Raw genomic sequence first — 26513 nt, forward strand, 5'->3', positions numbered from 1 at the left:
ACTGAACCCTTGCAGTGTGGGATTAGCCCTACTGCAAGGGTACTTCTTTTGTTTCCCAGGAGACGGGCTTTAATGCCTAGCATCAAAAGAAAGCCCAGTGTGTCTCCTAATTAAGAGCAATTATCAAAATAATTTCTCCATAACATAAATAATACTTAAGTCAATACGTGGGTTTCATTTGCCAGGCATAATTTGGCCAAGCTGGGTGCATGTAAATATTTAAAGCTGATACATTTACTGTATATTTTGTGCTCACACAACTAAAAGCACTCTTTTTTTAAGTTGTATGAGGAACACAAACATTGAATTACTACAAGATAAACAGCTACTGACCCATCTAAAGCTATTAAATGATTTGTATAAACATTTGTACCATTTATTTCTGCTAAAGAAATAACTTGTTACACAAATAGTGTGCCCCTCTGCTCTGATTACTGATGGGGGTTTGATTTTCTAAAGATAGGCTGTTCACTTTGCAAGGGTATTTGCAATTTGCACATGACGTTTACCCATAGTTTAGTGAGTATGGAAACAGAAATACTGTTATTTCAAGTTTCTGTGCACATGTTTTGGTTTTCTTTGCAAAGTGAATTCTCACCATATTCACTAATCTAAAAGAAAACTTCCCCTGCAAAGTGCAAATTCCCTTGCAAAGTGAACAGCCTATATGCCTTTAGTAGATCAACCCCATGAAGTCTATTACCTGATTCCCTTCACAATTCTATATAGTTCTTAAACTAGCTTGGCATAAGTTAATATATCGTTGGGTTCTTCCCATAGTCCGGATGTGTATGCCATTTCTTCTTGTACCCCTGGGCCAAAAGTTTGCTTGACCACTCATTTTTAATGTGTTTATATTTTGATACCTTATTATTCTCAGAATTGCTCAAAGTTCTCAGTATATCTTGTTTATAACATAATTTTATTTTTTTTAAATAATTAAATATGACACTAATATCTTGGTTCTTAGATGGCCAAAGGTTCTCACAAGAGAGTGTGCTTGCTAGTTACATGTGAATTGACTGTCTCATTTGTTACCGGCACAAGCCTTCGAGTTGTTTGTATGCTTAATTAGTTAACTTATTAGCTGCCAGAAAGCAAAACTGACTGACTGCTAAGAATCAGGAATCTGGGGTGCCTTTGAGCCTGAAGTCCAAGTTGGGGAATGGAAGAGTATTAGGGGTGGCTGCTTAATGCTGTGTGCTTGAACTTAAAGTCACTCCAAAGTCATGTGTGCCGAGTATATGTACATGACCATGTCTAGAACTGCTGTACCTATGTTGTCACATAGGTACATTTTCAAGAATGTAACCTGCCAATGTAAACTTTTAATTTATTTATTTTTTACTTTAAACATTGGAACACTCAATTCACATCCTGCATTGTACTCCCATTGAGGAGAACACTGTGTTCTTAGTTTTAAACTTTACTTACTCTGAAATGGCGTTTAGCATAGAACAGTGGGCTGCAGTTCCATAAATACCACTTACCTCACTTACAGTAAAGATATGACATATTGCATATAGCGTTTACATTTCCCTGCTGTCTTTTAACGCTTTGTAAGAGGTTGGTTATTGTTAAAGATTTATTTATTAGCATGATCGTACAGCTATACATGTTTGCTTTGCTGATAGATGCTTATATGTCACTATTTGAGTGTTTCCATGTTAAACAAAGATCACAGTGATTTTAGGACATACTATATTAATCCTTCCAGTCCTTTAGCTGCAGCTCAGATGAATCCCCGTGGCATTAGTTCTAGTCTGTACTGCTAATTCCTGACACCTGTCCCTTACTGCATGTTCTACTGGTAACAGGACTGCATGATGCTTTGTATATATTAAACCGTGATATTTAATTTTTTGCATATTTAAGGAAGAGTTTATAAATTTGCTTCATTTTGCATAATTTCTATCGTTGGGCAATACGCAAAAATGTCCAGCTCTTCCCAAATATGCATATTTTCATCCCATTTTAGTTTCTTAGTTCTATCAGGAGCCCTTTCCTGTTTATGGGTGTATTGGCCAGACATTTTCTTGATTTTAAGAGTAGCCTTTGTGTGGCACAATTGCTAGCTTGATTGCTAGCTCTTAATACTGGTCATAGTGTAGTGGAAAATTCAGACAAGATGCCAATTGGCTTACTAGCATTCTTTTAGGAAGAATAGTGTCCTAGCTAGGAATCAGGACCTTGGCGAGAGTGGTTAGCACTTATCCACACATTGTTATATAACTCACCCTTCTTGGACATGTGTAAAATATAACACAAATACCATTACTACAGTAACTATTGCTTCAGGATCCCACCAGCCACATAAACAAATTTGATTACATGATCTTGGATCAAAGAAAGGCTTGGAGTCCAGATTGCCTGATCCTTCTGCTCAATAGAGATCACATGACCAAATGCCTAGAAATGTAGCCATATGACTGACCATGATATTTTTTGGCAGCTGTTTCTGTAGCCGGGGCAAGTATTTTGAAGCCTCTTTTAAATTTTTACTTTAAGGGACTGCAGTTAGCATAGTGGAGTTGGCATGGTAGCGGGAGGGCAGGCTCATATGATAAGAGGTCACTCTAATTATTAATTTAAGAAAATAATTATTAATGAATTTAAATAAATTATTAATTTATAATACATATAATAAATATGTAAAGTGTAAGACATCAAAGAAGCATAACTACCAATCATCGCGCTTGCGTTACAAACTTTTAGTGATCTCCTATGAATGACCCCAATTTGACTAAACTTACTTTACCTGGAAGAAGCTTACAATGAGAATTTGAAAGATTCATAGTTCATGTAATCTCTACAACAAAACTCCATATATGCCTAATGTTGCAAAGAGTGACACCCCACTCAAGTTTTTGTCGGTATGTTCTGATATTTTCCAGGGCGTTGTAGAGAGTCTAGTGGATGGCCGGTAAACAAAGCTGAAGCATTTCATGGTCACAGTAGGGGGCTGTGGGTGAATTTTGGGAGAGGGAAGTCTTTAATAAGGTTATTTTTAAATAAGGAAACAGTGTGATCAAACCCACTAGAGACTTTAATATGTGATTGTGGACAATAGTATTCATCCATTTATTCCACATTGGCAAAGAATTCAATTTAAATGTTTTAGGTTGCAGTGCCCAGTTTAATGTGCTTTGGTAACATGTTAGATTATTCTTTAGTTTTTAACCAAATGATATGATTATTATTATTGTTATTATTTTGCATTTTGGTTACAGAAATGTGTTTGTCTAACTACAGTTTTATACGCAGTAATTAATTGTTTATTGGTGAATCATGTTTGGTAAATACTGAGCTATATTGTATTGTGCAGTAAAAAGGAAAATATTGTTTATGTGTAGCAAAATGTTTTAGATGAGCAAAGCCTGTTTATATGCAAGGGTTTATAGATGTCTCAGATAACTGGCAAGGATTTGAAATTCATCTCTGTTCTTGGTTACAAGCCCAAAATCAGCTGCTTTTTTCCACTGTTGTCATGACAACCTTCCAGCCACACTTACATTCTTTTTGCTTTCGTGCTGCAGGACAACCAAACTCAATAGCTTATGCAGGGCAAGAATATCACTAACGCCAAAGCATCTGGAATGAAATTGGATTGTTTGACACATTTTCTTACCTCCAGAGTAATGCAGACTGCTTACTTTCAACCACTTGCGATCTTTGGGTGAAAAAAGTGTTCCTCACATGCTGTAAAACATGCTTAAAGTGAGACCCCACATTTACTGGAAAAAAAGCAGTCACCTCTATGTCAGCTATATACATTTCATTGGAGACCTTTACTGTTTTTTTCCTGTATTTTAGACAGTCCTCGTCACTGCTCTTGCTGAAAGTTCTAAGTAGTAGAATCTGATATAGTCACATAATCAGTAATTATATACAGTGGATATAAAAAGTCTTTTGAGATGTAAAAAATCAGACCAAGATAAATGTGACCTATAATCTGCAATTCACTTTAAAAAAATAAAAACAAATAAACATCTTACAATAATGTGGTTGAATAAATATGCACACCCTTAAACAAATACTTTGTTGAAGCACCTTTTAATTTTATGGCAGCATCCAGTCTTTTGGGGTTGGTGTCTATCGGCATGGCATATTTTGCCCTGGGAATCTTTGCCCATTCTTCCTTGCAAAAGCGCTCCAAATCTGTCAGATTGCGAGGGCATCTCCTGTGCACAGCCCTCTTCAGGTTGCCCTACAGATTTTCAATTGGATTCAAGTCCAGGCTCTGGCTGGCCCTTCCAAAACATTGATCATGCTGAAAGGTGGAATTTTTCTTCATCTTCAGCTTTTTAGCAGGGCCCTGAATGTTTTGTGCCAAAATTGCCTGATATTTGGAACTGTTCATAAGCTTCTCCACCTTGACTAAGGCACCATTTCCAGCTTAAGAAAAAAAGCCCCAAATCATAATGCTGCCACTACCATGCTTCACTGTGAGTTTGGTGTTCTTTTAGTGATGCACAGTGCTGTTGTCGTGTGGGATAGAGTGGCAAGACAGAAAACCTTTTTTTACTGAGAAAAACATCCAAACCCGGCTACATTTTGCAAAAACCTACATCAAGCCTGACAAAAGCATGTGGGAAAATGTGTTATGGCTTGATAAGATCAAAATTGAACTTTTTGGCCATAATTCCAAAAAGTATATTTGGTGCAAAAGCAACAGTGAGCATCGCCAAAAGAACACCACATTTATTATAGGATATAGTAGTCCCTAGTAACCTAGTGGCCAGAAGGAGGAAACGCACATCTCGAAGTGTTAAATAGCATCGGTGCTCGTATATCTGCAATACACTGGAGAATTATCTTCAACGCCCTTCAAAAAGGTAAGTATTCAAAATTTTATTTTACAGGTAGATGTTGGCTGCATTTTGTGATTCCAGCCACAGGATCACTTTAGGTTATACATTATCATGGTATCTATAGGTCATTTTTAAATTAAACAAAATATTTTTTTGTTAAAGGAGAACTATGGGGTTAAGGCTTTTCCCCATAGTTCTCCTTAGGATAACAGGAGGACACAAACTAGCGTCCTCCCGTCACCCTAAACTCAGTATGTCTGGATCCGCCCAGCTGCGTGAGTGGCAGCTGGCTCTGCCTATCTAGAGGCACAGCCAGCTTTACCCGCCCCCTCCCCCATCCGATCCGCCAGTCAGCGCTGGCGGATCGGTGCCGGGGGAATCCAGCCCCTCCCATGTCACTGCAGAGGGCCGTGACAGGATGGAGAGGTGAGCGAACGCCGGTATCTGTTCGCTCACCTCCCGATCTACTGAGCCGACCTGTGACAGTCTCATTGTCACAGGTTGGCTAGAACTATGAGTAGTTCTCCTTTAATGGTGAAAGCATGTTGTAAGACATTCAGGAGGTATAATTTTTAGTACATATTTTCAAGGACATACCACATTGATTCATTTTTGCAGCTGATCCATTTCACTTGGATTTATTGGTCATTTTTAGTTTGCAGAAATGTTTTCGTTTTCTGCTACAGTATTGAGTAGCATATGCTTAGTTACTTCTTACATGTCATTTGATTCCATTGTTTTGTGTGCTCGCTTAATGTAAAAAAAAAACTCGCCTGCAAACCTAAGACTTATGTAACAGAAAATTGTATGACTGACACCTAAAGAGACACTGTCACCTTATCTATGCAGGGCAAAGTGACAGTTTCTCTGCAAAGAGCCCTCCTGTCCTATACTCACCCTACCAGTGCTCACCCTACCAGTGCTCCATCCTTCATCCTCCGCATCCATCAACAATATCGTTCGCTTCCAGATATAGAGAAGCATGTGACCTCTTCCCCCATGACAGTCCGCGGGTCTAGCAGCCTATCACTGTGCCCCGATCACTGTGACATGAGGAGTGATGTAATAGTTTTGTCAGGTCGCCAACACCAATGATTTAAGTGGTGCTGCAGAGGAGAAAGGTGCGATGAGGGATTGCTGGTAAGGTGAATATGGAGAAAGGAGCATACTGCAGAGGCACTGTCACTTTGAACAGTTTAGGATGATTACAGTAGACAGTTTGTCTGACAACTTTGGAGAGCCATGTTTTGACACATAACCCATGGCAGCCAGCAAAATTAGGGTGAAGAAATATAAACAAATCTAACAGAAATAATAAGTAACACAGAGCAAATATGTTTCATGTAAAACATTTTAGCGACTTTGTCGCTTTGCACATTTCCAGTAATGAAAAATAAATAAAGCCGTATGCCGAAGTCACAAAGCACAGTGTGAGCTGTTGTTCTTTCAGAAACATGTTGCAATTTTAGCTGCAAATAAGATAGCCAATGCTAAATATTGTTTTTAAATTAATATCCATGGTGCATTGGTAACACCAGTGGTGATTGTTACATGGCCTCTGGTTCCTGAAGCCCAGCAAGAACAATTTCTTTATTTCCCTTTGGTGCAACTGCATAAGCACAATTAGGATGTTTTTATTAGCTAGAATACAGAATACACTTTCTTGCTCTGGGGCAAAACAGATAATGTGAGGCATTTGTATGTATGGTGAGGGATTAAAAATGAAGTTAAGAGATGGGGCGCAGGTTCACATTTGGCTCTTTGCCCAGAGCAGTTTAGCTATGCCCCTGAGTCATAGATTAGAATATGTTTATAATTTAGGTGACAGACCAGCTTTACTATGGTTTAGTTTAACTGGTGGATGGGTGGGGAGCCCACTGTTTGGACATGAGCCATCCTAGAACCAATTAACAGCAGTTGCCATAGAAACATGTTGCGTCCTGCCAGCAAAAGAGAGTCATGTTTTGACTGCACTACACTGATGATAATTATATCCTCACTTACACTGACTCAGTTTTTGTATTTATAAATCAAGAGAAAAGCTTCTCATGTCTCAATAAATTGTATTATTTGTGTATAAGATCTGTACTATTTCAGTTTTGTCTCCAAAATATTCTCTTAAATATAACTATTACATAAGAAGTCCATAGTGCATCTCTTTTTCTATTAATCCGTCTCCCTGCAGTTAAAAGCAATTAATCTCCCTCCAAGTAACAACAAAGGAGACGTTGAATGCCAAAATCGTGCCACTAAGAATTGTTTTCTCTATAAGCAGTTGACTAGTTGTTGCCTCTTCTAGCGTCACACATTAGTATCGTACTTATGTTTTGTTTTATGTTCATCCTCATTTACCAATGTATATGGTAAGAGGTGGCTCTAGGTTGCCAGGACCAGCCAGAAAGTTGTTTTCATTTTTGAGTAGCACAGACGATTTAACATGGCTATATACTGATAAATACAGCTCACTGCAGCTTGTACTTTGTAAAGAAGATGTATCTGTTTAATGAGCTCCCAGACCATGCATACCTTTAAAATGGACTTAACGGATTTGTGAATTTCTTTAAACTGCGAATATCTATTTTTACTTGGACAGATGTCTGTAAACTGAATGTATCAGTCAAATGAAAATATTAAGATTCAGTCTTTTTTTTTTTTCTCACGTAGGAAATACATGCATTGGACCAGATATTTCTGTAGCCAAAGACTTTGGCATTTAGAGTTTGTGGTGTTTGCTCACTGATTCTTATAATGCAGCAATGTCAGCACTTCATGATGGTGCCCTCTAGTCTTTTCTTCCAATAATCCAATAGTTCCAGGTTCACAGATTTCAGGACCAAGCCATACAATCTATCATCAACAAATATTCAGATCTTAACTCCACACAGGGTGATTTTCCCTATAAATGTATTGAATTTGCCCTCACACAAAATGATTTCAGTTTCTTGATGCATTCCTTACAAATTTGTAGCACAGCAGTGGGGGTGGTGTTTGCTCTGAGTTATGTGTACCTTTTTATGGGTTATTGAAAATTCTTGGGTGAATAAACTTTCAGGGCAAACCCTGCCCTATACATTAGGTACATGATATCATCATTCTGTGGAAAGGTCCTTCTTCCTCCAGCTTGGAATTTGATTCATACTGTAATGATAACTTTTGGTACTACGTTTGTCTTTTACAGATCCTGACCTGTTGGTCTTTTTAGGTTTACATCTCTTTCATGACAATCATGGTCATATTTTGAGCAATGTGCATTTCAAGCCAAGCAATAGCAATTTCTACCTACACGCCAACAGTTGCCATGATCCTAAATTCATCCAGAATATTCCAGTTAGCCAATTTTGTAGGTTACGCAGGAACTGCACTAATGATAAGGACTATACCTTCAAGGTTACATTTAAAGAGAAAGGTTATAAATACAAGTAAACTACTTTGTTATCTGCTTTCAACAAATATGGAGAATAGTTTTAGATTATGTGCACAATACAGTACTCCCAGTTTCTGTATTTTAGACAGACTATGGGGTATCCTAAAAATGGATCCCATTTTATATTGTAATTTACTAGACAAACCTGCAAAGGTGTTCTGTACACTAATATTATTGTCCCTAACAAACTAATATAATTTTCCCCTTCTATAGAATCCTTTATAACATTGTTCAACTTATGTTTAGCTTTCAAATGTGGGAAGTTCAGTTGTGGCATGTGCGATTTCATATTACACAGAATTATTTTTTTTACCAACAACAAAAGTAGATGCTTGAAAATCAAAGAGTTCATTGATTGGTTACCGATCTGTCTGCCCTGTGTCTAATAAGAGTGTCTTCAAAATGTATTAAAGTGGTGTGAAGACCTCTTCAGGACAGAAAGGGAGTGGTCACTGTTCACAAACAATCAGGTTTTTTAAATATCTATTTATTAAATTTTCAAATATCAAGTATACATAGAAACATATAAATACAAACAATCAGGTTCACGTTAAATGAGCTATACACATTTTTGACTAGCTATGCAAATGGAACATAAGTTGTAGTCTACGTGCCAAATTTCACAACTTGAATTTTTCCATCCATGCATACTATGTCTTCTGTTTAAACTTCAGTGGTGTACCGACTTTAAACTTTGTAATGATCTGCAAAAAGTAGTAAGCTTAGAAATGTATCTGCCTGTGACACAGTGGTGGTATTGCCTGGTTATTTAAAAATGTTTTTTGTTTGGAGGCACTAATTGTAATAGAAGTTCTAGGTCATAGTTCTAATGTGTGTCCATGCTAAATGAGGCATGCATTCTTGTACCTACTTCCAGTCACATGTGTCTGGGTCACCTCGAGTGGAAGCCTAGCATGGGACATTGTTATATAATATGCAAACTACTTCGCCTGCCACTCTCATTTGGGAGTAGCAGTGACTCTATTCTGAGATGCTCCTGAATACTTGTATTCATTAGTCACTTGTTATGGAAAACCCAATAAACCCTTGGGATATCGTTTATTTCTGATGCTTCCTTTTGCAGCCTTGTTCTGTCAGTCAGCATCCATAGCTAATAAGTGAGGATAAGGACATAGTTTTACTGGTGAACCACAAACCTTGTCAAAAACATATTGTACTCAGCTCCTGCTCACTACATGTACAATTCTGTAAATTTAAATTGTCACTCGTGCTCTCCTTTTTCTATCACATGGAAATATCATACTGTGGTAATTGCTTCATGTTGTATGGTATAACTACAACTTTTTTGAAGCAGAGAAAAGCTTGATAAATGGTTTAGAATGTATTATGTGTTGCATTTGACGCAAAGCTCAGCTGACAATCACTTATTTGATAACTGCACTTAAAAGCAAGTGATCTATCTCACCCTGTAAGATTAAACCATTGCAAAAAATGGGCTTCAGTAAGATGTAATGAAACTTGAAAGAATGAGGTGAAAACAAACAAGCTAAGAAGCAGAAATGTACAGACAACTTTAAATTTGGCAGGATTTGTGTTTTTCGCTGTCTTGAACTTTGGGTGAACCTTAGGAAAGTACAGCTTAAAGAATATCTGTACGAAGCCTTCAAGGGTAAACCAAACGACTGGCTCCGCTATTTATAGAGGACATCCATTAATTCAGAAGTGTCTGTCCCTTTTTCAGCATCATTAATAGTAAAAACACAATTTCCGCCGCAGTGCTTCTTTCTCTTGTCTCTTAAAATAAGCATCAAACTGGAAGATATGAAGCTTCATTGCTCTTGAGGAAATCCCGCAAGGCAGTCTGGCTATTTTAGCTAGTGTTAAAATCTGTGCACACTCATACATTATATTCTGATGTGCACAGTTATACATTATAGAAGTTTCCTTTTTTTTTTTTTTTTTACAAATAAATATGGTACAGTGTTTGCAGAGCATGATAGACTTTCTAATAAGAACTAGGATACTTAGAAATAAAGGAAGAATAGGAAAGTCCTTGTACTTTAAAGAAGTTCTCACATATTTCCTGAAGTATATCTATGGTAACAGAAAGTCTATGAAGACAGAATGTTTGCTAAAGATTGACAGTAGTCTACTGCTTATAGCCATAGCCAGTTTATGGACAATACCAAGACCTCAAGCTAATTTTCTGTAATTTTCCTGGATTCCGGGATCCTGGGAAGGAGTGACTTTTTGAACTATTTGGGTCCTTTAGCTGTCCCGGGAGCCCAGGAGAAGGCCCTGTGATGCCATCCTTCCTTAGGGGAGCTTGCTGGAATCTGGGGTGTAAGTTAGGTATTTTTACTTTCTTTTTCTAATTTTGTTTTCACTTAGTGCTTCTTACTGGGGGGAGGGGACTGCAAAAGAAGCAGTCTTAATTTTTTTATGAAACTTCCACTTTGATATCTAAGGCAGTAGGTAATTGCCAGCACCAGAAGTAATTATTATTGCTAGCAGACAATTACTAACTTGTTGAAAAATCTCTGAAAACCACTCTTATGGGTTTCCAGTCTTTGACCAGTGCTCCAGTGTGAAAGTGGTGAGTATACAGGTGAAACTCGAATAATTAGAATATCGTGCAAAGTTCATTTATTTCACTAATGCCACTTAAAAGGTGAAACTAATATATGAGATAGACTCATTACATGCAAAGCAAGATAATTCAAGCCGTGATTTATCATAATTGTGATGATTATGGCTTACAGCTCATGAAAACCCCAAGAACCCCAAATCCACAACCTCAAAAAAGTAGATTATTACATGCAATCAATAAAACAAGGATTGTACATAGAACAATATCGGACCTCTGAAAAGTACAAGCATGCATATGTACTCAGTACTTGGTTTGGGCCCCTTTTTTGCAGCACTTACTGCAATTACTTTTGCACGATATTCTAATTATTCGAGTTTCACCTGTAGTTATACTACTTTTTTGATGACAGTGCCTCTGTAAATCAGATGGCACTCTTCTCTTTCTTCAACTCCAAGGGTATCTCCAGTACACACAAGCTGAAGATGGGAGGGAAAAAAATATATAAAAACACATTAGTAACAGTGCTGGAGATAAGAGAGGGATTTTGTTCTGTTGTTGTGTCTGCTTTCTTAGATTTTGTGTTTTTGTGTGTGATGTGCTGGATTTTGTGCTTATGTATGGTGTGCAATATGTATGTGTGTGCACTTTGAGGTTGCCTGTATGTATTGCTTTTGACTGTGTGTGCCTGGCTAAATTATGTATGTGTAAGAGCTTTGTTGCAGTTGATTGCATGTTATCATTCTTTTTGTGTGTGCTGCACTAGATTATATGTGTGTAGTGTCTGTGCTTCAGTTTTTGCATCTAAATTCTCCATGTAGGCATGGGAAGTTTAGACTCATCTTAACTACACCCTGTTTAGCTACTCCCATGCTTTGGCCATAATAACCATTACCTATGGTAAGCTACTAAAGTGCCACATTTGTGTTGTCTAAAAGGTGCCCAGGGATTGTCCTAGGATTGTAACAGCCCAAATGACCCCTTTGGTGTAGCTTATATGGAATATTTTACTTTCTCCACTAACAAGGAAGTAAGCCCATCAGTGGACATACAAGGTTGCTGAGGCTTGAGAGAAGAAATGTGTTTCTAACCATGACAAGGGTCGCTTGACTCGTTTCTTTTTCATTCTTGTTAATAATGAGGGATTTGTCCTTTGTGTTAGATATTGTTCATTATCTTACTATTGACAATGCTAGGATGTCCTGAATTGTATCTTTAGTTTCAGGACCACCTTCCCCTTAATGTGTCTCAATTGCATGCCCAGCTTTCTCACTCTGTGGTAATCGTATACTTTGCTTCACCAACTTTTTTTTTATATTACCTTCTTTTCTCCCCTTTTCAGATATCTCTTAATTTACTTGTTAAATATGTCTCAACAATTTACCTTTGCTGTTTGTACATCCAGTGCTGTATTTACCACTTATTGTAAAGATAAAAATGGCCTACAGCTGTATTGTTTGTACTCTCAGAGTAAAATTATTTTATCAGAACTCCAACTGTTTTCTCTTTAATTGTCTAGTTTGATTCCTATGTAATAATCTTTGTCATTAAAAGGGTAGGAAAAGGATCCCGGTTTGATGTCAATTAGGTATCGGATGCCCAGATAAAAATATAAGGTGCATATTGCAGAAATACATTTTATGTACAGCCAAAACTAAAATCCAGTGTGACGTATAGATATATCACTAGATCTAAATCGTAGCCCAATATGAGTAATATGTCACTGTTTACTGCAGACTACTAAAGCCAGCTGCAAATGACATCTGGGGGTAATAAAGTCACAGTTCATAAACCTACAAGATAGTGGCACCTAAGAAGGCCCTATCTTCCAATGTGTTCTGAATTGCATGGTAAATTTACAGCACTTTGCAGCGAATACTATATAACACATTGATGTTTCACACTTGAGTTGCATTTCAGTTTAGGGGCCTGATTCATGCAGTGAGCTATGTATGGATGACTGGTCTGCTTATCGAAACAAGAAATATTTATGATTCAGATGTACAGTAGCTGGCTAAATGTTTGTTCATATTACACAATTTGATGTGTGGTCTGTATAGTGTGTATTTGTCAGGAATCAGAATTCTGTTCATTAGAAATACATATTAACCTCATTCTACTTTACAATGTTCCACGCTACAACCATCTTGCTACTTCTACATCAGCATTTAACCCCAGGGGCATTTTTAAAGAATTCATCATACCTTCACTCAACATTCACTCTGTTACTTCCACCCCATTTATAAAGGTATTTAATGTACATGTGCTGAACATTCACTTAACATTTTTGTATCCAGTAAACATAACATTCCCTAAAATTTGCCAATATCTGTTCTTTAAAGGAAAAATGTGCCTATTGTAAAATTCACCCCCTTAAAAAGGGTGAAGATTACATTCTCTGCAAATGTACCTGAAATCTACAGAACACATTGGAAAATAAAAATCACCAAAGTGAAATGGTTATTTTTTATATTTTATGATGAAAATGCAATGATTGCCCGTGGAAAGGAAATCTAGGTTGCAATATGTGGTTATTTGTTTTAATACATAAAAAAACAAAACACCAAGCATGTGAGCTGGTATCTGTGTAGCAAAGGGCAGCAGTACCTTACCATGTTGATACAAACCCTCCTGCTCTTCAGCATTGAGGGAGTGCTATAAGAGGGGGGTCCAAAAAAAAGGTGGTATCCCTCTGAGAGCACTATTGCCAAATTGTGACTGGAACCAGGCTCGTTAGAAACCCCAGTTCCCAGGAAAGAGCGCCAGCAAGAAGGAGTGGGGCTTATATGCCACTTACTTGCCCCCTATGGGACATTCCCTCCTCCCTTGTAAACGTGTTAACAGTGCACAGGTCAGAAAGGGTAAAATAAAAAATAAACTTACACATTTGTAAGGAGAGGTCCAGCACCGCAGTGGCTTTATAGTGGACCTGTACTGTGGAATCTCTGCTGAAGAAATTTGAGCAGAGCGCATAGGACTAGTCATCGGAATTGCCAGTGGGCTTTCTATTACTAACTTATGGGAGACGGCAGTCGTGGTATAGGAGCAGGGTTTTGCAAACTTTGACTGGTAATCTGATGATGGGTGCAGGAGAGATCACAGATCCACAGAAAAAATAAATCAGAAGCTGATTCCACACAGCAGATATACAGCTATAAGGTTTACAGAAGATGTGTGCCTAGGCACAGTCACATATCAGGAAGTGCACTTCTAAGAGGAGTTCTAGACACAGGGTTTTTTTTTTCAGAATACTGCTTAGGTACAATTAACATTTCACCAATACCACACAGTGCATAACCACATATTACCACATGCATTATTATGCACATTAGTGAATTGAGGCCATAATGAAAGTCTGTTGGCAGGAATAAACTGTACAGGGCTCAACCTCTGTACCTATTATTGGCCAACAGCCTTTATGCACAATACACACTCCTTATAGAAGGTTAGAAATGCTTTTCAGTCACTCATGGTGTCCTTGAAGGGGTCACACAACCACCCCCAAACTGGGCAATGTTTCTGCATCCGCTCATAGTGGCCCATGGGGGCACATATTTCAGCTGCCTGCAAGGTGCTTTTTGTGAACTAAAGGAATTAACAATGTACACTGAAAATTATTGGCCTTTTGTAAATGATTCAGTTGGGAACACCCATCACTGTGAGAATGAAGGCTGAACAAAGTTAAAATAACATGCAGAAAAATACACTGTTGAAAAAATAAACTAACAAAAGAACATTTTCTTTTATTTAGAGCATAACTGTAACAATAAAACTTGGAACATTATAAACTCTAACATTGTAATCACTGTCTTTTAATTGTTTCTCTTTGGCCATTTGAAACATTGTGAAATCTGGCTCAGCTTTCTCAGTGGGCCAGGATATTTACTAATTTCCTTGGCAAGGTTTTAACATTTGTGCAGTTTCCCTCATGGGAGATCATTTTATTGGAAAGATATAAACTGCAAAGTTGCATAATGCTTTGTGTTTGCTATCACACAATATACCCAGGAGTGAATCCTTCTAACATTGAACAGGCATTCAAACTTGGTGAATTACATAATCATATTTAAAGAACGGCAGTGAAACAGAATGAGATTACTTCCCAAGCAGCAGTTTACTTCCCTGTGGAATAATGTCCCTGAGTAAAGCTGTATGTCAAAAGGCCAATTTTATTTACAGTCCACTGGGTCATCTACTAAAAATAAATATTGGGAATGAATGAATAGGTCTACTAGACGTGATTTTTTGGAAAAAAAAATCTAAAACAAAAATATAATGCCTCTTAATTTTAACAGAAAGCCCAAATATTGGTATTTCTGTGCATGTACAGTATGCATGCAGAAATTTGATATTTACCCTTCTCCTGAGTATGTTATAGCTGAGCAGACCTGAAACAGGAAAACAAAAATCCTGCAAAAGCTATATTGTAGGTCAGCATGATGTAAAACAGTAACATGCACTGTCTAATGATGGCACTGATCTTCCTAAATCAACCTCATACATTTTATCAATGCAAATGCCAGTTCTGATGTCAAATAGAAGACTTTGTAGCCATTAATATACTTTATGAAATATATAATGAATATGATTACATTTTACTTGTAATATATTTAACTATAGCCATTCAACTTAAGTCAGAACCGAGGTCAGACCATGAACATTGAAATATTTGCATATTCATAACAAGCATTAGGTCAACTTTAAAACAAGCCCTTACTAACCTCTGTCTCTGCAGTCACTGTGGAACAATAAATGCTGAGATATTGCAGCAGAAGCTTCTCAGTTTTACTTTCACATTCTCTCAATAGCTCCCTTCCCAATAGTTAATTGGCAAACTGCCAGCCATCTAATCTCTAATTAATACACAGGGCAGATTCAGAGGCAGAGGGGTGAGAGCTGAGACCTCACTTTAATTATTTTTCTGCTTGTATTGTGAACTTAAAGGATGCATTATTCCACAGTTCTTGCAGCTGATTTAACCCCTAACTAGAACTGTAGCCAGCATATGGACATTTAAATACTTATGAATTCTTAACAAGCTGTAAATAGGCTTTAAATAAGTCTTCAGCTATGTAAAGCTTATTTACTCCTTGTTAAGAATTTAAATGTCCGTAACCTGCCTACAGTTCTAACAGCATGTTGATTGTGGTTGTCATAAAAGGAAAATATCATCTTCATTTCGCTTCAGGAAGATCATATTAGTACAGGTATTTGTGTAGGATTCCACTTTGGGGCTAAGTAATAACAATTGAAGGTATTAGGATTGAAGGATATTTTGCTTAGAGCAACCAATCACATTAATTTTTTTTCCAAAGCTGCCCTTTTAATATAACCAGTGGAATCTGATTGGCTGTAATGGGTGTAGAGATATTTTCTCCAGTTTTGATAAAGCAGACCCACTGACTGGCTATTGACCATTCTGAAAAAGAAATCTGTAAATTCCCTTCCCTACCATATTAACAATGTCTGTGTTGTTTGCTTGTCTTGTTTTGCCCCCATTGGTGCTTCGGCAGAGGAGGTATCTGCACGAATAGTCCAAGTAGTAACTGCTGATGCTGTAGCGGTCCTGAGAGGTGAACAGGAGAAAGAAGTCCAGCTCAAGGGCCCTCCGGGAGATCTGCCTTTAGGTAAAAGAGGATATAGTGAGTGTGAGTTGTACTGTCCTGTAGAAGCGCACTGCAGTTTGCAAATTGCAGTTGGGGAATAAAGTAAATTTTAAAGGCACAGGCTTACCATTACCATTGTCTTATTTATTAGTTAACAAAGCTTACCCTATGTGTTAGCAATGCAAAATTTCTGTGTGATGTCTGTTTTGTCCATTGATGTATATGTGTGTGAAGTGTATCATCTGATTGGAAAGATATGGGTGTATATGAAGGTATGTGGGTATGTGACATGTGTGCTGTAAATGGTTGTAGGTGAACGAGTGTGTGTATACAGAAATGTGTCTGTATGTGCTTAGGATGCAAATTGTATGCTTGTACATGTAAGTAATAACAGGAGATGGGTGTCCAACACACTGAGTTCACTGACATCCTGCCCTATACATTTTTCCAATTCTTTCAGATTGCATTGCTTTTTTAATTTTATTTTAGATACTTTTACTGGTGGTCTGTTACAATTGGCAATTACAAACTTGTTACTTTGTGAAACATGGATACTGAAATGTTTTGTTAGTTCCTTCAAGGGGAAACCTAAATGTAGTAGTATTCAGTTACAATATTGCATTTGGGATTTGTTTAAACAGGCTTTATTGGCTGGCATAAATTGGAAGTGATCAGGGAGAGCAGCACACAGCGAAAATTACTTTTTAAGTATTTTTTCTCCATAGGAGGCAGAGAAGGAGAAAGGTAGAAATTGTAACATTTTTTTATTCTGTAAGAAAAGTGAACGGAAATTAGCTTGTTATGTGATAGCCTGTAGAGAAGAAGCAGAACAACTGTAATGATTAAATATGTACTGTATATACTGGCATTGCAGCCAATCCATGATACTTAGGGTTAGTTGTACTTTCAATAAAATATGTTATAATTAGGAAGATCAATACATTTATACACATTACTCTTGCCGGTATCAAGTCAGCTTTAGATAAATGAGAGTTTGAATTTAATTGGTTGCTTTGGGCAGCATCTTTTGGACAAACGCTGTTGTTTGGTTATCTAAAGGGGCTATTTAACTTGTAATTTGAGCTTGGAATACTGACTGACAAATTGCCTAGCAAGTTCAAAATAAATGTTTAAAATGTTATATCTCGGGAGGGAACTTAATAAAACTCCTCCCACAACAGGAGTAATATGATTGGTGGCACACTCTATAGCATTTTCACATAGGCCAGCTTCATGAACAGAAAAGCAGTAATGTGAACAGATAGCTTGCCTAAGCATGTCATGGACAGCAGGACTGTTTATTATAATTTGAATTAACAGTTTCTTCCAACTGGAGTTCTCTGTAAGAGGAAAGCTTCGGATAACATGCAATGAGGTCATAAATGTGTTATATGCATAATTATACATTTATATCTGTTTCAAGGTTTTGGTTGCAAGGTTTGGGAGCCGTTTAAAGCAGACGTAATGTCAGTAACAAAAAATTGTTGGGAGGTAGGGATTTTTGGCAGGAGATATATGAAAAGTCTCTTTTGCCCAAAATAATTCTTCCTCCCTCCCCCAGCGATTTCTGTGTACACTGTATGGTGCAAGCCATGAATAGTGAGGGTGCCACGGGATGGTGTAATGCCTTGGGCGCATGCCTTGGAGTTAATCAGTTGCCACCCAATGGCTGAACAGGACTTCCAAGAACCCTGAAAGTGTTGGCTGCAGAGTTTCAGCGGCAGGGAACAGTCTTGTAGCCTCAACAGGAAGTAAGAGGGTATTTATACGCCTTATAAACCTTATCAGGATCTCGCTGTGATAAGTCCCAGCTCTGTTACTCTCCACCTGGGAGTTTAAAAGTTTCATCCCACCTTTGTTTGTTCCAGCTCCTCCTGTTGTATTTTTAAGAATATAAATTACATTTGCAAAAAATCTAACAGGTAGAGTGGGAACACAGTGGCCATATTATATATGCAGAGTTTAGCACAATACAATCTTCAAGAGAAATAAGGAACTGTCAGATGATTCATCTCTCTAGCACTCTTTCAAGCTTTTTAAACTGAAGAAACCCTTTAAATAAAATTTCAGGTCTAACCAAAGCCCTGCTAAAAATGATTTTATCTATAGCTCACAAACATTACTATGGACTGTAAATTGTACTGTAAATCATGCTGTATATAAGTATGAAATTAAAATGAAACAAATAGTAAAAATGGGCAGAAAAGCAAACAGTGAAAACTGTAATGTACCTTTACATTGGTGGTCAGTGAAGAAATGTTACCTTATATTAGTAATCAATGCATATGTGCCTTCTACATTGGTGGTCAGTGCAGAGCTGCCTCCCTAACATTGGTGGTAAGTGTAGAGCTGCTGCCGCCCTTACATTGGTGGTCAGTGCAGAGCTGCCTCCCTTACATTGGTGGTAAGTGCAGAGCTGCCGCCCTTACATTGGTGATCAGTGCAGAGCTGCCTCACTTACATTGGTGGTCATTGCAGAGCTGCCTCCCTTACATTGGTGGTCAGTGCACAGCTGCCTCCCTTACATTGGTGGTCAGTGCACAGCTGCCTCCCTTACATTGGTGGTCGGCAGAGAAAGGCCTCTTACATGAATGGTTAGTGGGATGCCTCACATTGGTAGACAGTTGAAGTTTGAATATATATTTGCTGTTTACAAGCAAAATCCTTTGTAAAAGCAGCAAATGGACAAGTTGATTTTTTACTTACCATTGCTCTAACAAGAAAGTATGCCGGTAATTTAAAAAAAAGGAGACAATCATGGTCCTCAATGATAAACATGTAGTCAGCAAAGGCGCCCCCAAAAAGAACAATTGTTGGTCCCCCACATTCAGATAATGCCTAAGCTCAAGCACTCAACGAGGAACTCCAGGAATTGTAAAAATTAACCCTTGCAGTGGGGCAACCCCCGCACTGCAAGGGTTAACTGCACATTTTTCTCTAGAGGCCGGAATAAAGAAAATATACTCACCTAATCCTTGGTCCTGCATCAGTCTGCACTCACCTCTCTCCACTTCCGCTCTGGCAGTGAAATATCTCTTGACATGATGACGGGGTCCTTTGACTGCCAGAGGCGGGGGGAGAAAGAGGTTGCGGAGACCGGTTTTGCAGCCATGCAGCAGTGAGGATCAGGTCAGTATATCATTATTTTAGCCAAAAGACCAAATCGAATAGTTAACCCTTCCAGCGCGGGGCTAGCTCCCCTGCAAGAGGTAATTTTTTACAATTCCTGGAGTTCCTCTTTAATGTGCATAGATAGATGCAAGTAAAGAGTAGCCTCCGTGATGTCCTGACATTTCTTATAGTCCATAAAATGCAACTGGGATTAGACATCAAACATCACTTACATTTCCTGCCCAAATGGTATCAAGAGAAAATAGGGAAAGCTTTCTGAATGTAAACAGATAAATCTGCGCTTCTGGAGAGAGGTGGTAGTTAGAATAAAAGAATTAATAAAATATGTGTGAATAAATATAATGAAGATATAAATATATAATAGAACCCGAAGCTGCTCTGAAAAGGGATAAATCCTAGTATGATCGAAAAAAAACAATGCGCTAAGGGTAAATGTATGTGCAAAAGGTGAACAATATGTTTTCTGGCGAGGCCAGTCTAAAACCTAATAAAGTGTGTGAAACAGAACTCACTGCAAATAAACAAAAACACTCTAACCATGATGCACTAAACACTTATAACAAAAAAATTCATTCCAATGAATTAAATAGACGAAAAGGTATTAAAAAACATCAAAAAAGTGTCCAATGAGAAAAAAATCCAGGTGAGTGGTGGATTCCGTGTGCAAATATACAAATGTGCAAAAATAGCAGTGTACTTGAAGTTGATCCGAACTGCCCCTCTCGGGTGGGTACTTACTAAAAGGAAGTTGGTAAGAAGCTCTTAGTAAGTGATACCGTGATTAGGCTTTAGCACAGACGTGTTCTCTGCGAGTCCCGGCAGCTGAAACAATTGATTTTCTCCTCTATGCCGTTGGCTATAACTCAAGGATGAGGAGTCCGATCTTTTCTGATAAGAAATGCTGCGTTTTGCTGGACAAATTGGACCAGGCTGGTAATACTTCAGTATTACTGAATAGAACCCGAAGGTAATACTTCAGTGGAAAAGCCACTAGGAAAGTCGCCTTTAGGACATGTGCCTGAAAGAGATTCCTGTTACCCTGAGACAACTGCAGGAGTCCAGAAAGCTACAGGAAATGATCTAATCTAAATTCAAGTTTTGTTGGTTTGGGTCCAATTTGTCCAGCAAATTTGTCCAGGAATTTGTCCATTCCTGACAGTGCCAAGAAGATGCTCAGCAGTTTTAAACATGCAAATATGGGACTGTAATGGAAAGAGCAAGTGACTAGAATTTACAAAATATATTGAGATGTCCTGATTTGTTGCCACTTCTAATTACTTAACTGAGTTAAGCATAGCACATCATCAGTTCAAGAAAGTTAAAAAAAATAAAACATTGCAAGTTTATTTACCGCATAGTAAACTTTATTGTAATTTGTTACAGAAACAATTAAATCATTGACATTTTTCAGATCAATAAGTCTTAAACATTTTTACCAGGCTCCTGAGAGACTCCATGGATCCTCCTGGATCATCTGGATCTTGTCCCAAGGGCCAGTTTACCATTCTGCTTCCGGGTTGCTGACTTTAGCTGTTGAATCCCAGGTCCTGAATGACACTAGCCTATTGGATTCAGTCATACCTACACTTTTAAAGTCTAGGAAAACAATACCTTAAAAAGTCTACTTGGAAGTCATACTTCACTTGGTGTGAGGCAAGGAAATTCCATTCCAGAAAGTTCTCAATGGGACGAATCTTGTCTGTCCCTTAATCTGGTCTGGACCAAAGTTTAGCTTTGAGTGCCATTAAGGATCAAATCTTGGCCTTACTGGGGGTTTTTTTCAGAGGCTGCTTACTCCTTAGTGAGGCCCTCTGTGTCACTTACATTGTTCCTCCGGGCCCTCTGTGGCACTACATTGTACGCTCCCTTGTGACTCAGTGGGATCTCAGCCTAGTACTGTCGGTCCTTCAGAGATTTCCATTTGAGCCCATTAAGGACATTCCTCTGTCTCCCCTCAACCCGCAAGGTTTCCTTCTTTGTTGCCATTATTTTTTCAAGGCAAGGTAATGAGTTGGTGAACTTCACCTGTAGAGAACATTTTCTTGTGTTGCACAAGGACAAGGTTGTTTCGAATCTGAGGGCCTCTTTCCTTCCCAAGGTGCTTTCATTCTTCCACTTTAACCATGACATACTTTATGTCCTGCATCTAAACATCCTAGGAGAAATTCCCTACATTATTTGCATGTGGTAAGTTCTGTTCAGGTTTATCTCTCCGCTACAGCTTCTGATTAATATTCTCTCTATTTGTCATTTCTGAATGGCAGCTTCTTGTTCCACTATCGAATGGTGGATTTGAAAACACATTTTCAAAGCTTATGATCTCAAGGGCCAGGTTCCCCCTTTTCCAGTCAGGACACACTCTACTATATCCAGTGCTTAGTGGTCTTTTTAGCATCATGCTTTCATTTCACAGACAAGCACGGCTGCCACCTGGTCTTCAGTTTACATGCTCATTAAGTTTTACCAGGTGGAAGTTCAGGCCTTAGTGCATGCTGGCATCTTCAAGGGGCCCTTTAGGCTTTAGAGCCCTGTCTTTTCTTTCTTTTGTGTTGCCTACCCCACAGTTGGATGCGGTTGGACTGCTTTTAGAGTTGCCATGGTTTCATGATAACCATCCTGTGTCCTGTAATGTATAATTAAGAAAATAGGATTTTTGTCCTACCTGTAAAATCTTTTCTTGGAAAACATTGTGATCCACTCCTGTTATTGCTTGCTACAAAACTAAGGCTTAAAGGAGGTGTGAGGGGTTATACCGGGTTGTCCTTACAGCTTTGCTAGCGTTTAATCTCCTGAAGGTGGAACTATAAGCCACGGTTTTAGAATTACAATCCTGTGTCTTGTAATACTTCATAAAAATGATTTTACAGGTAAGACAAAAATCCTATTTTACCTCAACCCAAAAATGTTTTTATATTTATTGGGGACAAATGTAATTTAAGTAAAAATGCAAAGTATATGTAATTTCATTTTTTTCAGAGCATATTGCTGAACTCATACTTCAAACACTATGATCCCAGTTGGTATTCCTGTTCTACATTCTGTTAATGCAGATCTTATGTATGTTCTTACATTTCTTATCATTGATAGAGTCGTGCATATCATTGACCTGCTTTAATTTTCTTTAAATCCTAGCTGTAGAAGATACAACCAATCTGCCTCCTTCCCCTCCTCCTTCACCGGCTTCAGAACAGATGGGAATGGTGGAGGAAGGTAAGGCCTTGTTATGGAACTGTCCCTTGAGAATATGTGTGTAAAATGTGCAATACACAGAAGTAATGCAGAAAATTTTGAAATATCATGATCTAATGGCAATACGGCTAAACTCCTACTACCACGTACCTACCAATTACCTTTCACTCATATATATATATATATATACATTTAACCATATCCATGTCATACACTGCATTTTAATGAATACTTTGCACTTGGGAATGATCTAACAATGGAAAATTATATTTTACTGGATAAAATCTAGATAGCTCTTATAGTTTATTTTTTAAATCACATTTTATTCTTAGTTTTCTTGGATAACAGTGTTAGTGTAGTTATTTTCTGTAGTATTTTCTATGACAATTGTGAAAAGTTCACTTCATAAAGAGGGATTTTTGGGAAAATATGTGCCACTCTTTTATATTAGTAATATTATTAATAAAAAAACAGTTCTCATTTAGGACTCCGACTCCTTCTCTATACAAATACACTATCTCTTTTAGGAGGTAGAAGCTCTTTCTCTATACAAAATAACTATTTATGCTTTTCTAAAATAGTCATAAAAGAGTTATGTTCCCTTCAACATCTGACACCATTTCCCCATCACACTCAGATACAAACTGTGGTCCTGCTATATTTAAAAGAAACACAATACTAGCTTTCCTGCTGACCTCAGTGCTAAAGACCGTTCTAATCTTGAGAAATTGATCCCCCCAAGTTTGCCCACACTCCAATCAATCCCCCAAGTCTCCTGCAGCTGTCACTTGTTCTGCCTGTTGACCTCCATGTCAACAGTGTGTCCTGTAATGATGTGGAAGTCAGCAGGAGGAGAAGTAACCAGATGGAGCTGTGGGGGATCCAGGAGATCAACACTACTGGAAGTGTTGGATTCCCATTGGACTTTTGGGGCCCATTGCTCAGGATCGAAACAGCATTCAGCCGGGCAGGTGGCAGAAGAGGTAAGTTTTCTGTTTCTTTTTTTACAGATACTTGGTTTGCTCCTTTTTCACAGGGTTTCTATAGGTCGATATATAGCTGCATTAATATTTAGAGGTCTGTTTTTTAGAGTTTAACAACTAAGCTACAAATTGACATAAATGGGTTAACATACTAACGGCAAATAGTCTGTCCTGTTGCAAGAGAATTTCACTTTACAAGGCTAATTTCCCTTAGCTAAGTAATTGTGGTAAAAATTCACTTTGCATAGAATAACCAACACATGTAAGGAAAATAAAGAAAACAGTACTTTTGTTTGCACATGTATTGATGATGGAAGTCAGCAGAGCTTCACCTTGTTCACTAAGCTAAGTGAAAATTCCCTTACAAAGTGAAAATTCTCCTGCAAATGAACAGCCTAGTTTCCTTTATTAAATCAACCCCATGATATGCCGTTAGGCTAGGTTATCTGGAGCACACTAGAGTGTGAGAAGCAGTCCTTTGAGCACCTTCATAGGCAAAACACATTTGGGTTGCTTTTTAAAGAAGTAGGATGTTCAGCTAGCCCAATATAGCAATTCTAGTTCCTATTTTTTTTAATTAATATCCCTGGACATGATTGGGCATGTGAAATGAGTACAGCTTCAAGGCAGCTTAGTGAAAATTTTGTTTGTGTAGCAAATCCATCACATTGTACATCTTTCATGTGGATAACACAATACCAATACATATTATAAGCATACATGGTCACATTTATCAAAATAAAATGTGACAACCAAGCCCTATATTCAATGTTAGGATGTGTGCTACAAATACAGTAGTTTGTATTTTAAAGTGTACTGGCAAGTTAAATAAAGAAGACAAATAAATGTACCACACTTTAATTAGAAACCTCAGCCATTGAAGGTCTAGCATTTAAACCCACCATTGATCATCAGTCAATTACTGTCCATATTATTTCAAGCCATATGCATTTTGCAACACCGTTGTTCTTTCAGGGCCCAAAGTCAGAAATATGGCAAATTAAAACTAGTAGAAGAGTAAAGTTTCAAAATAATTCAGGTCAACTGGTGCTCCATATATGTGTGTAATTATTTTATTTTACCAAAATATTTCATTGATAAGGTGTTCTATTCATAACTCCTGTGAATGTCTTATCTGTTCTCTTCATGTCATCTTGTTTTCCAACACCAAAGAAGAGAGAGTTAAGGGTCCTGTGACTGAGAAAGAAGACGAGAAAGCTCAGGGGGGAGAAATCAGGCCAACTGAGTCCTCCAGCTTGGGGCTCAGCCAGGTCCAATCAGATTCAGGATCTGATGACACACAACACCAAGAGGAAAGTGTTGTATGCGAAATAGCAGATGGAAAAAGCATTACAAAAAGTGAAGCAGACTCCTCTGCTGTTGTAGTGCCTTCCTTACCAGAGGAAGGTGTGTCCTGTGTATGCTCTGCATGTTAACTGCTCCCCGAATCCAACCTAAATGCTTATTTGAGGCTGTTCCATTCTTATGTGTTGCCATGATTATTGGCTTTGCTGTTTTTCTAAGCTGACTGTACTTTCTTGTGTGCCGTGAACAGCACAAAGTGTTTCCTACCTCAGTAGCTGATTGCAGGTTACTTTGCCATGATACAAACTCGCTTTGCTGCTAAGCTGTTGCTTCATGTTAGTCTCTCTTCTGCCATGTTAGACGTGTTTGCCAGTCACATTGCTGATGACTATATACCTCTCTGTTTTATTTATTTTGTATTCATTTATTAAATTCTTACATTAGTTCTAACTTTTTTTTTTTCTCATAGAGGCTCAGTTTTTCAACTTGATTTTATATCTCATTTGTTTATGTTCTGTTTCCTTTTGTTTATGTTTTCTCTTGATTTAATTTTTATTTTTTTTAATTTTTTATTTTTTGTTCAACAATAGCTGTTTACTTGTTTAAAGCATGTCTTCTTCCATTCATTGCAGTCTGCGGCTGCCCATTATAAAGCTATGCTATAAGTTAGCATTATTTTTTCTTGCCTTGATAAATGTTTCGTTTTGTTGTTTCTTTTCTTCTGTATGTGGTCGTATATGTATTATTGAATATATGATGTTTTACCAGAGCCATTCAAGCAAACGTATTACACACTTCATCTGGTTTATTAAAAAATAACTAGATGACAAGCAGTGCTTTTGTTTCCCATACCAACCAGGCAGATTCCGTGTTTCATCTTATAGCTTTATCTGCTGCACATAAAAATCTAACTGAATCTGACTGGGTGCTATGGCGAATAAGAACTTTTTGAATCATTGATTTTATTCTTGATACCAATACACCTGATATCACAGTAAGTAACTTCAACAGAAATTGAGCTTTGACAAATTTAATGGGACATGGGTACACCTTTCTGTTTTAAATGGAACCTGTCAGGATATGGAAGCTACCATTGCTGACTTGTTTTAGAGGTGCATGCTTCAGGGTTGTTATAATTAAGTATTTTGAACATAACTCAGCAATGAAAACTGTTTTTGTATCTTGATGTGTTCCCTTTAAATAATGCATTTAAAAGGATAAGGGAAAGAAACATACTTTTTCCTGAAGCATCTGCTTCAGTTTTAAAGAAAATTTAGGAATACATGAATATATATAACATGATGATCATTTTAAACAGCAATTTCTCTAAATATTTTCTCTTCTTCGCCTTCTGTATCGCCTACCCTACGCTTGTTGAAATGCCAACCACAAAAAAAGCCATTTGGTACCTGTAAAGTCATTTATTTCATGTAGTTTTCATAAAAATATTGTCAGAAAACCCAGCAACAATCTACATCAGTTCTGGACAACGGGTGTAATATTTAGTTTAGCCAC

At 37.7% G+C, this 26513-nt stretch overlaps 1 protein-coding gene across 2 annotated transcripts in view; it reads left to right on the forward strand.

The window, feature by feature from the left end:
* Positions 1-26513, forward strand: part of MAP2 (microtubule associated protein 2) — a 95725-nt gene that overhangs the window by 40609 nt on the left and 28603 nt on the right. Inside the window, exons 4-5 of one of the 2 annotated variants that reach the window (XM_018565462.1) lie at positions 16297-16410; positions 22654-22731. In XM_018565462.1, coding sequence (XP_018420964.1) covers positions 16297-16410; positions 22654-22731 — 192 coding nt within the window. The remainder of the gene's footprint in view (positions 1-16296; positions 16411-22653; positions 22732-26513) is intronic. The other variant, XM_018565463.1, reaches the window with a different exon arrangement.

The sequence above is a fragment of the Nanorana parkeri genome, unplaced genomic scaffold (genome assembly GCF_000935625.1).
Source record: "Nanorana parkeri isolate BGI_ZX_2015 unplaced genomic scaffold, ASM93562v1 scaffold849, whole genome shotgun sequence".
NCBI classification, from domain to species: domain Eukaryota; kingdom Metazoa; phylum Chordata; class Amphibia; order Anura; family Dicroglossidae; genus Nanorana; species Nanorana parkeri.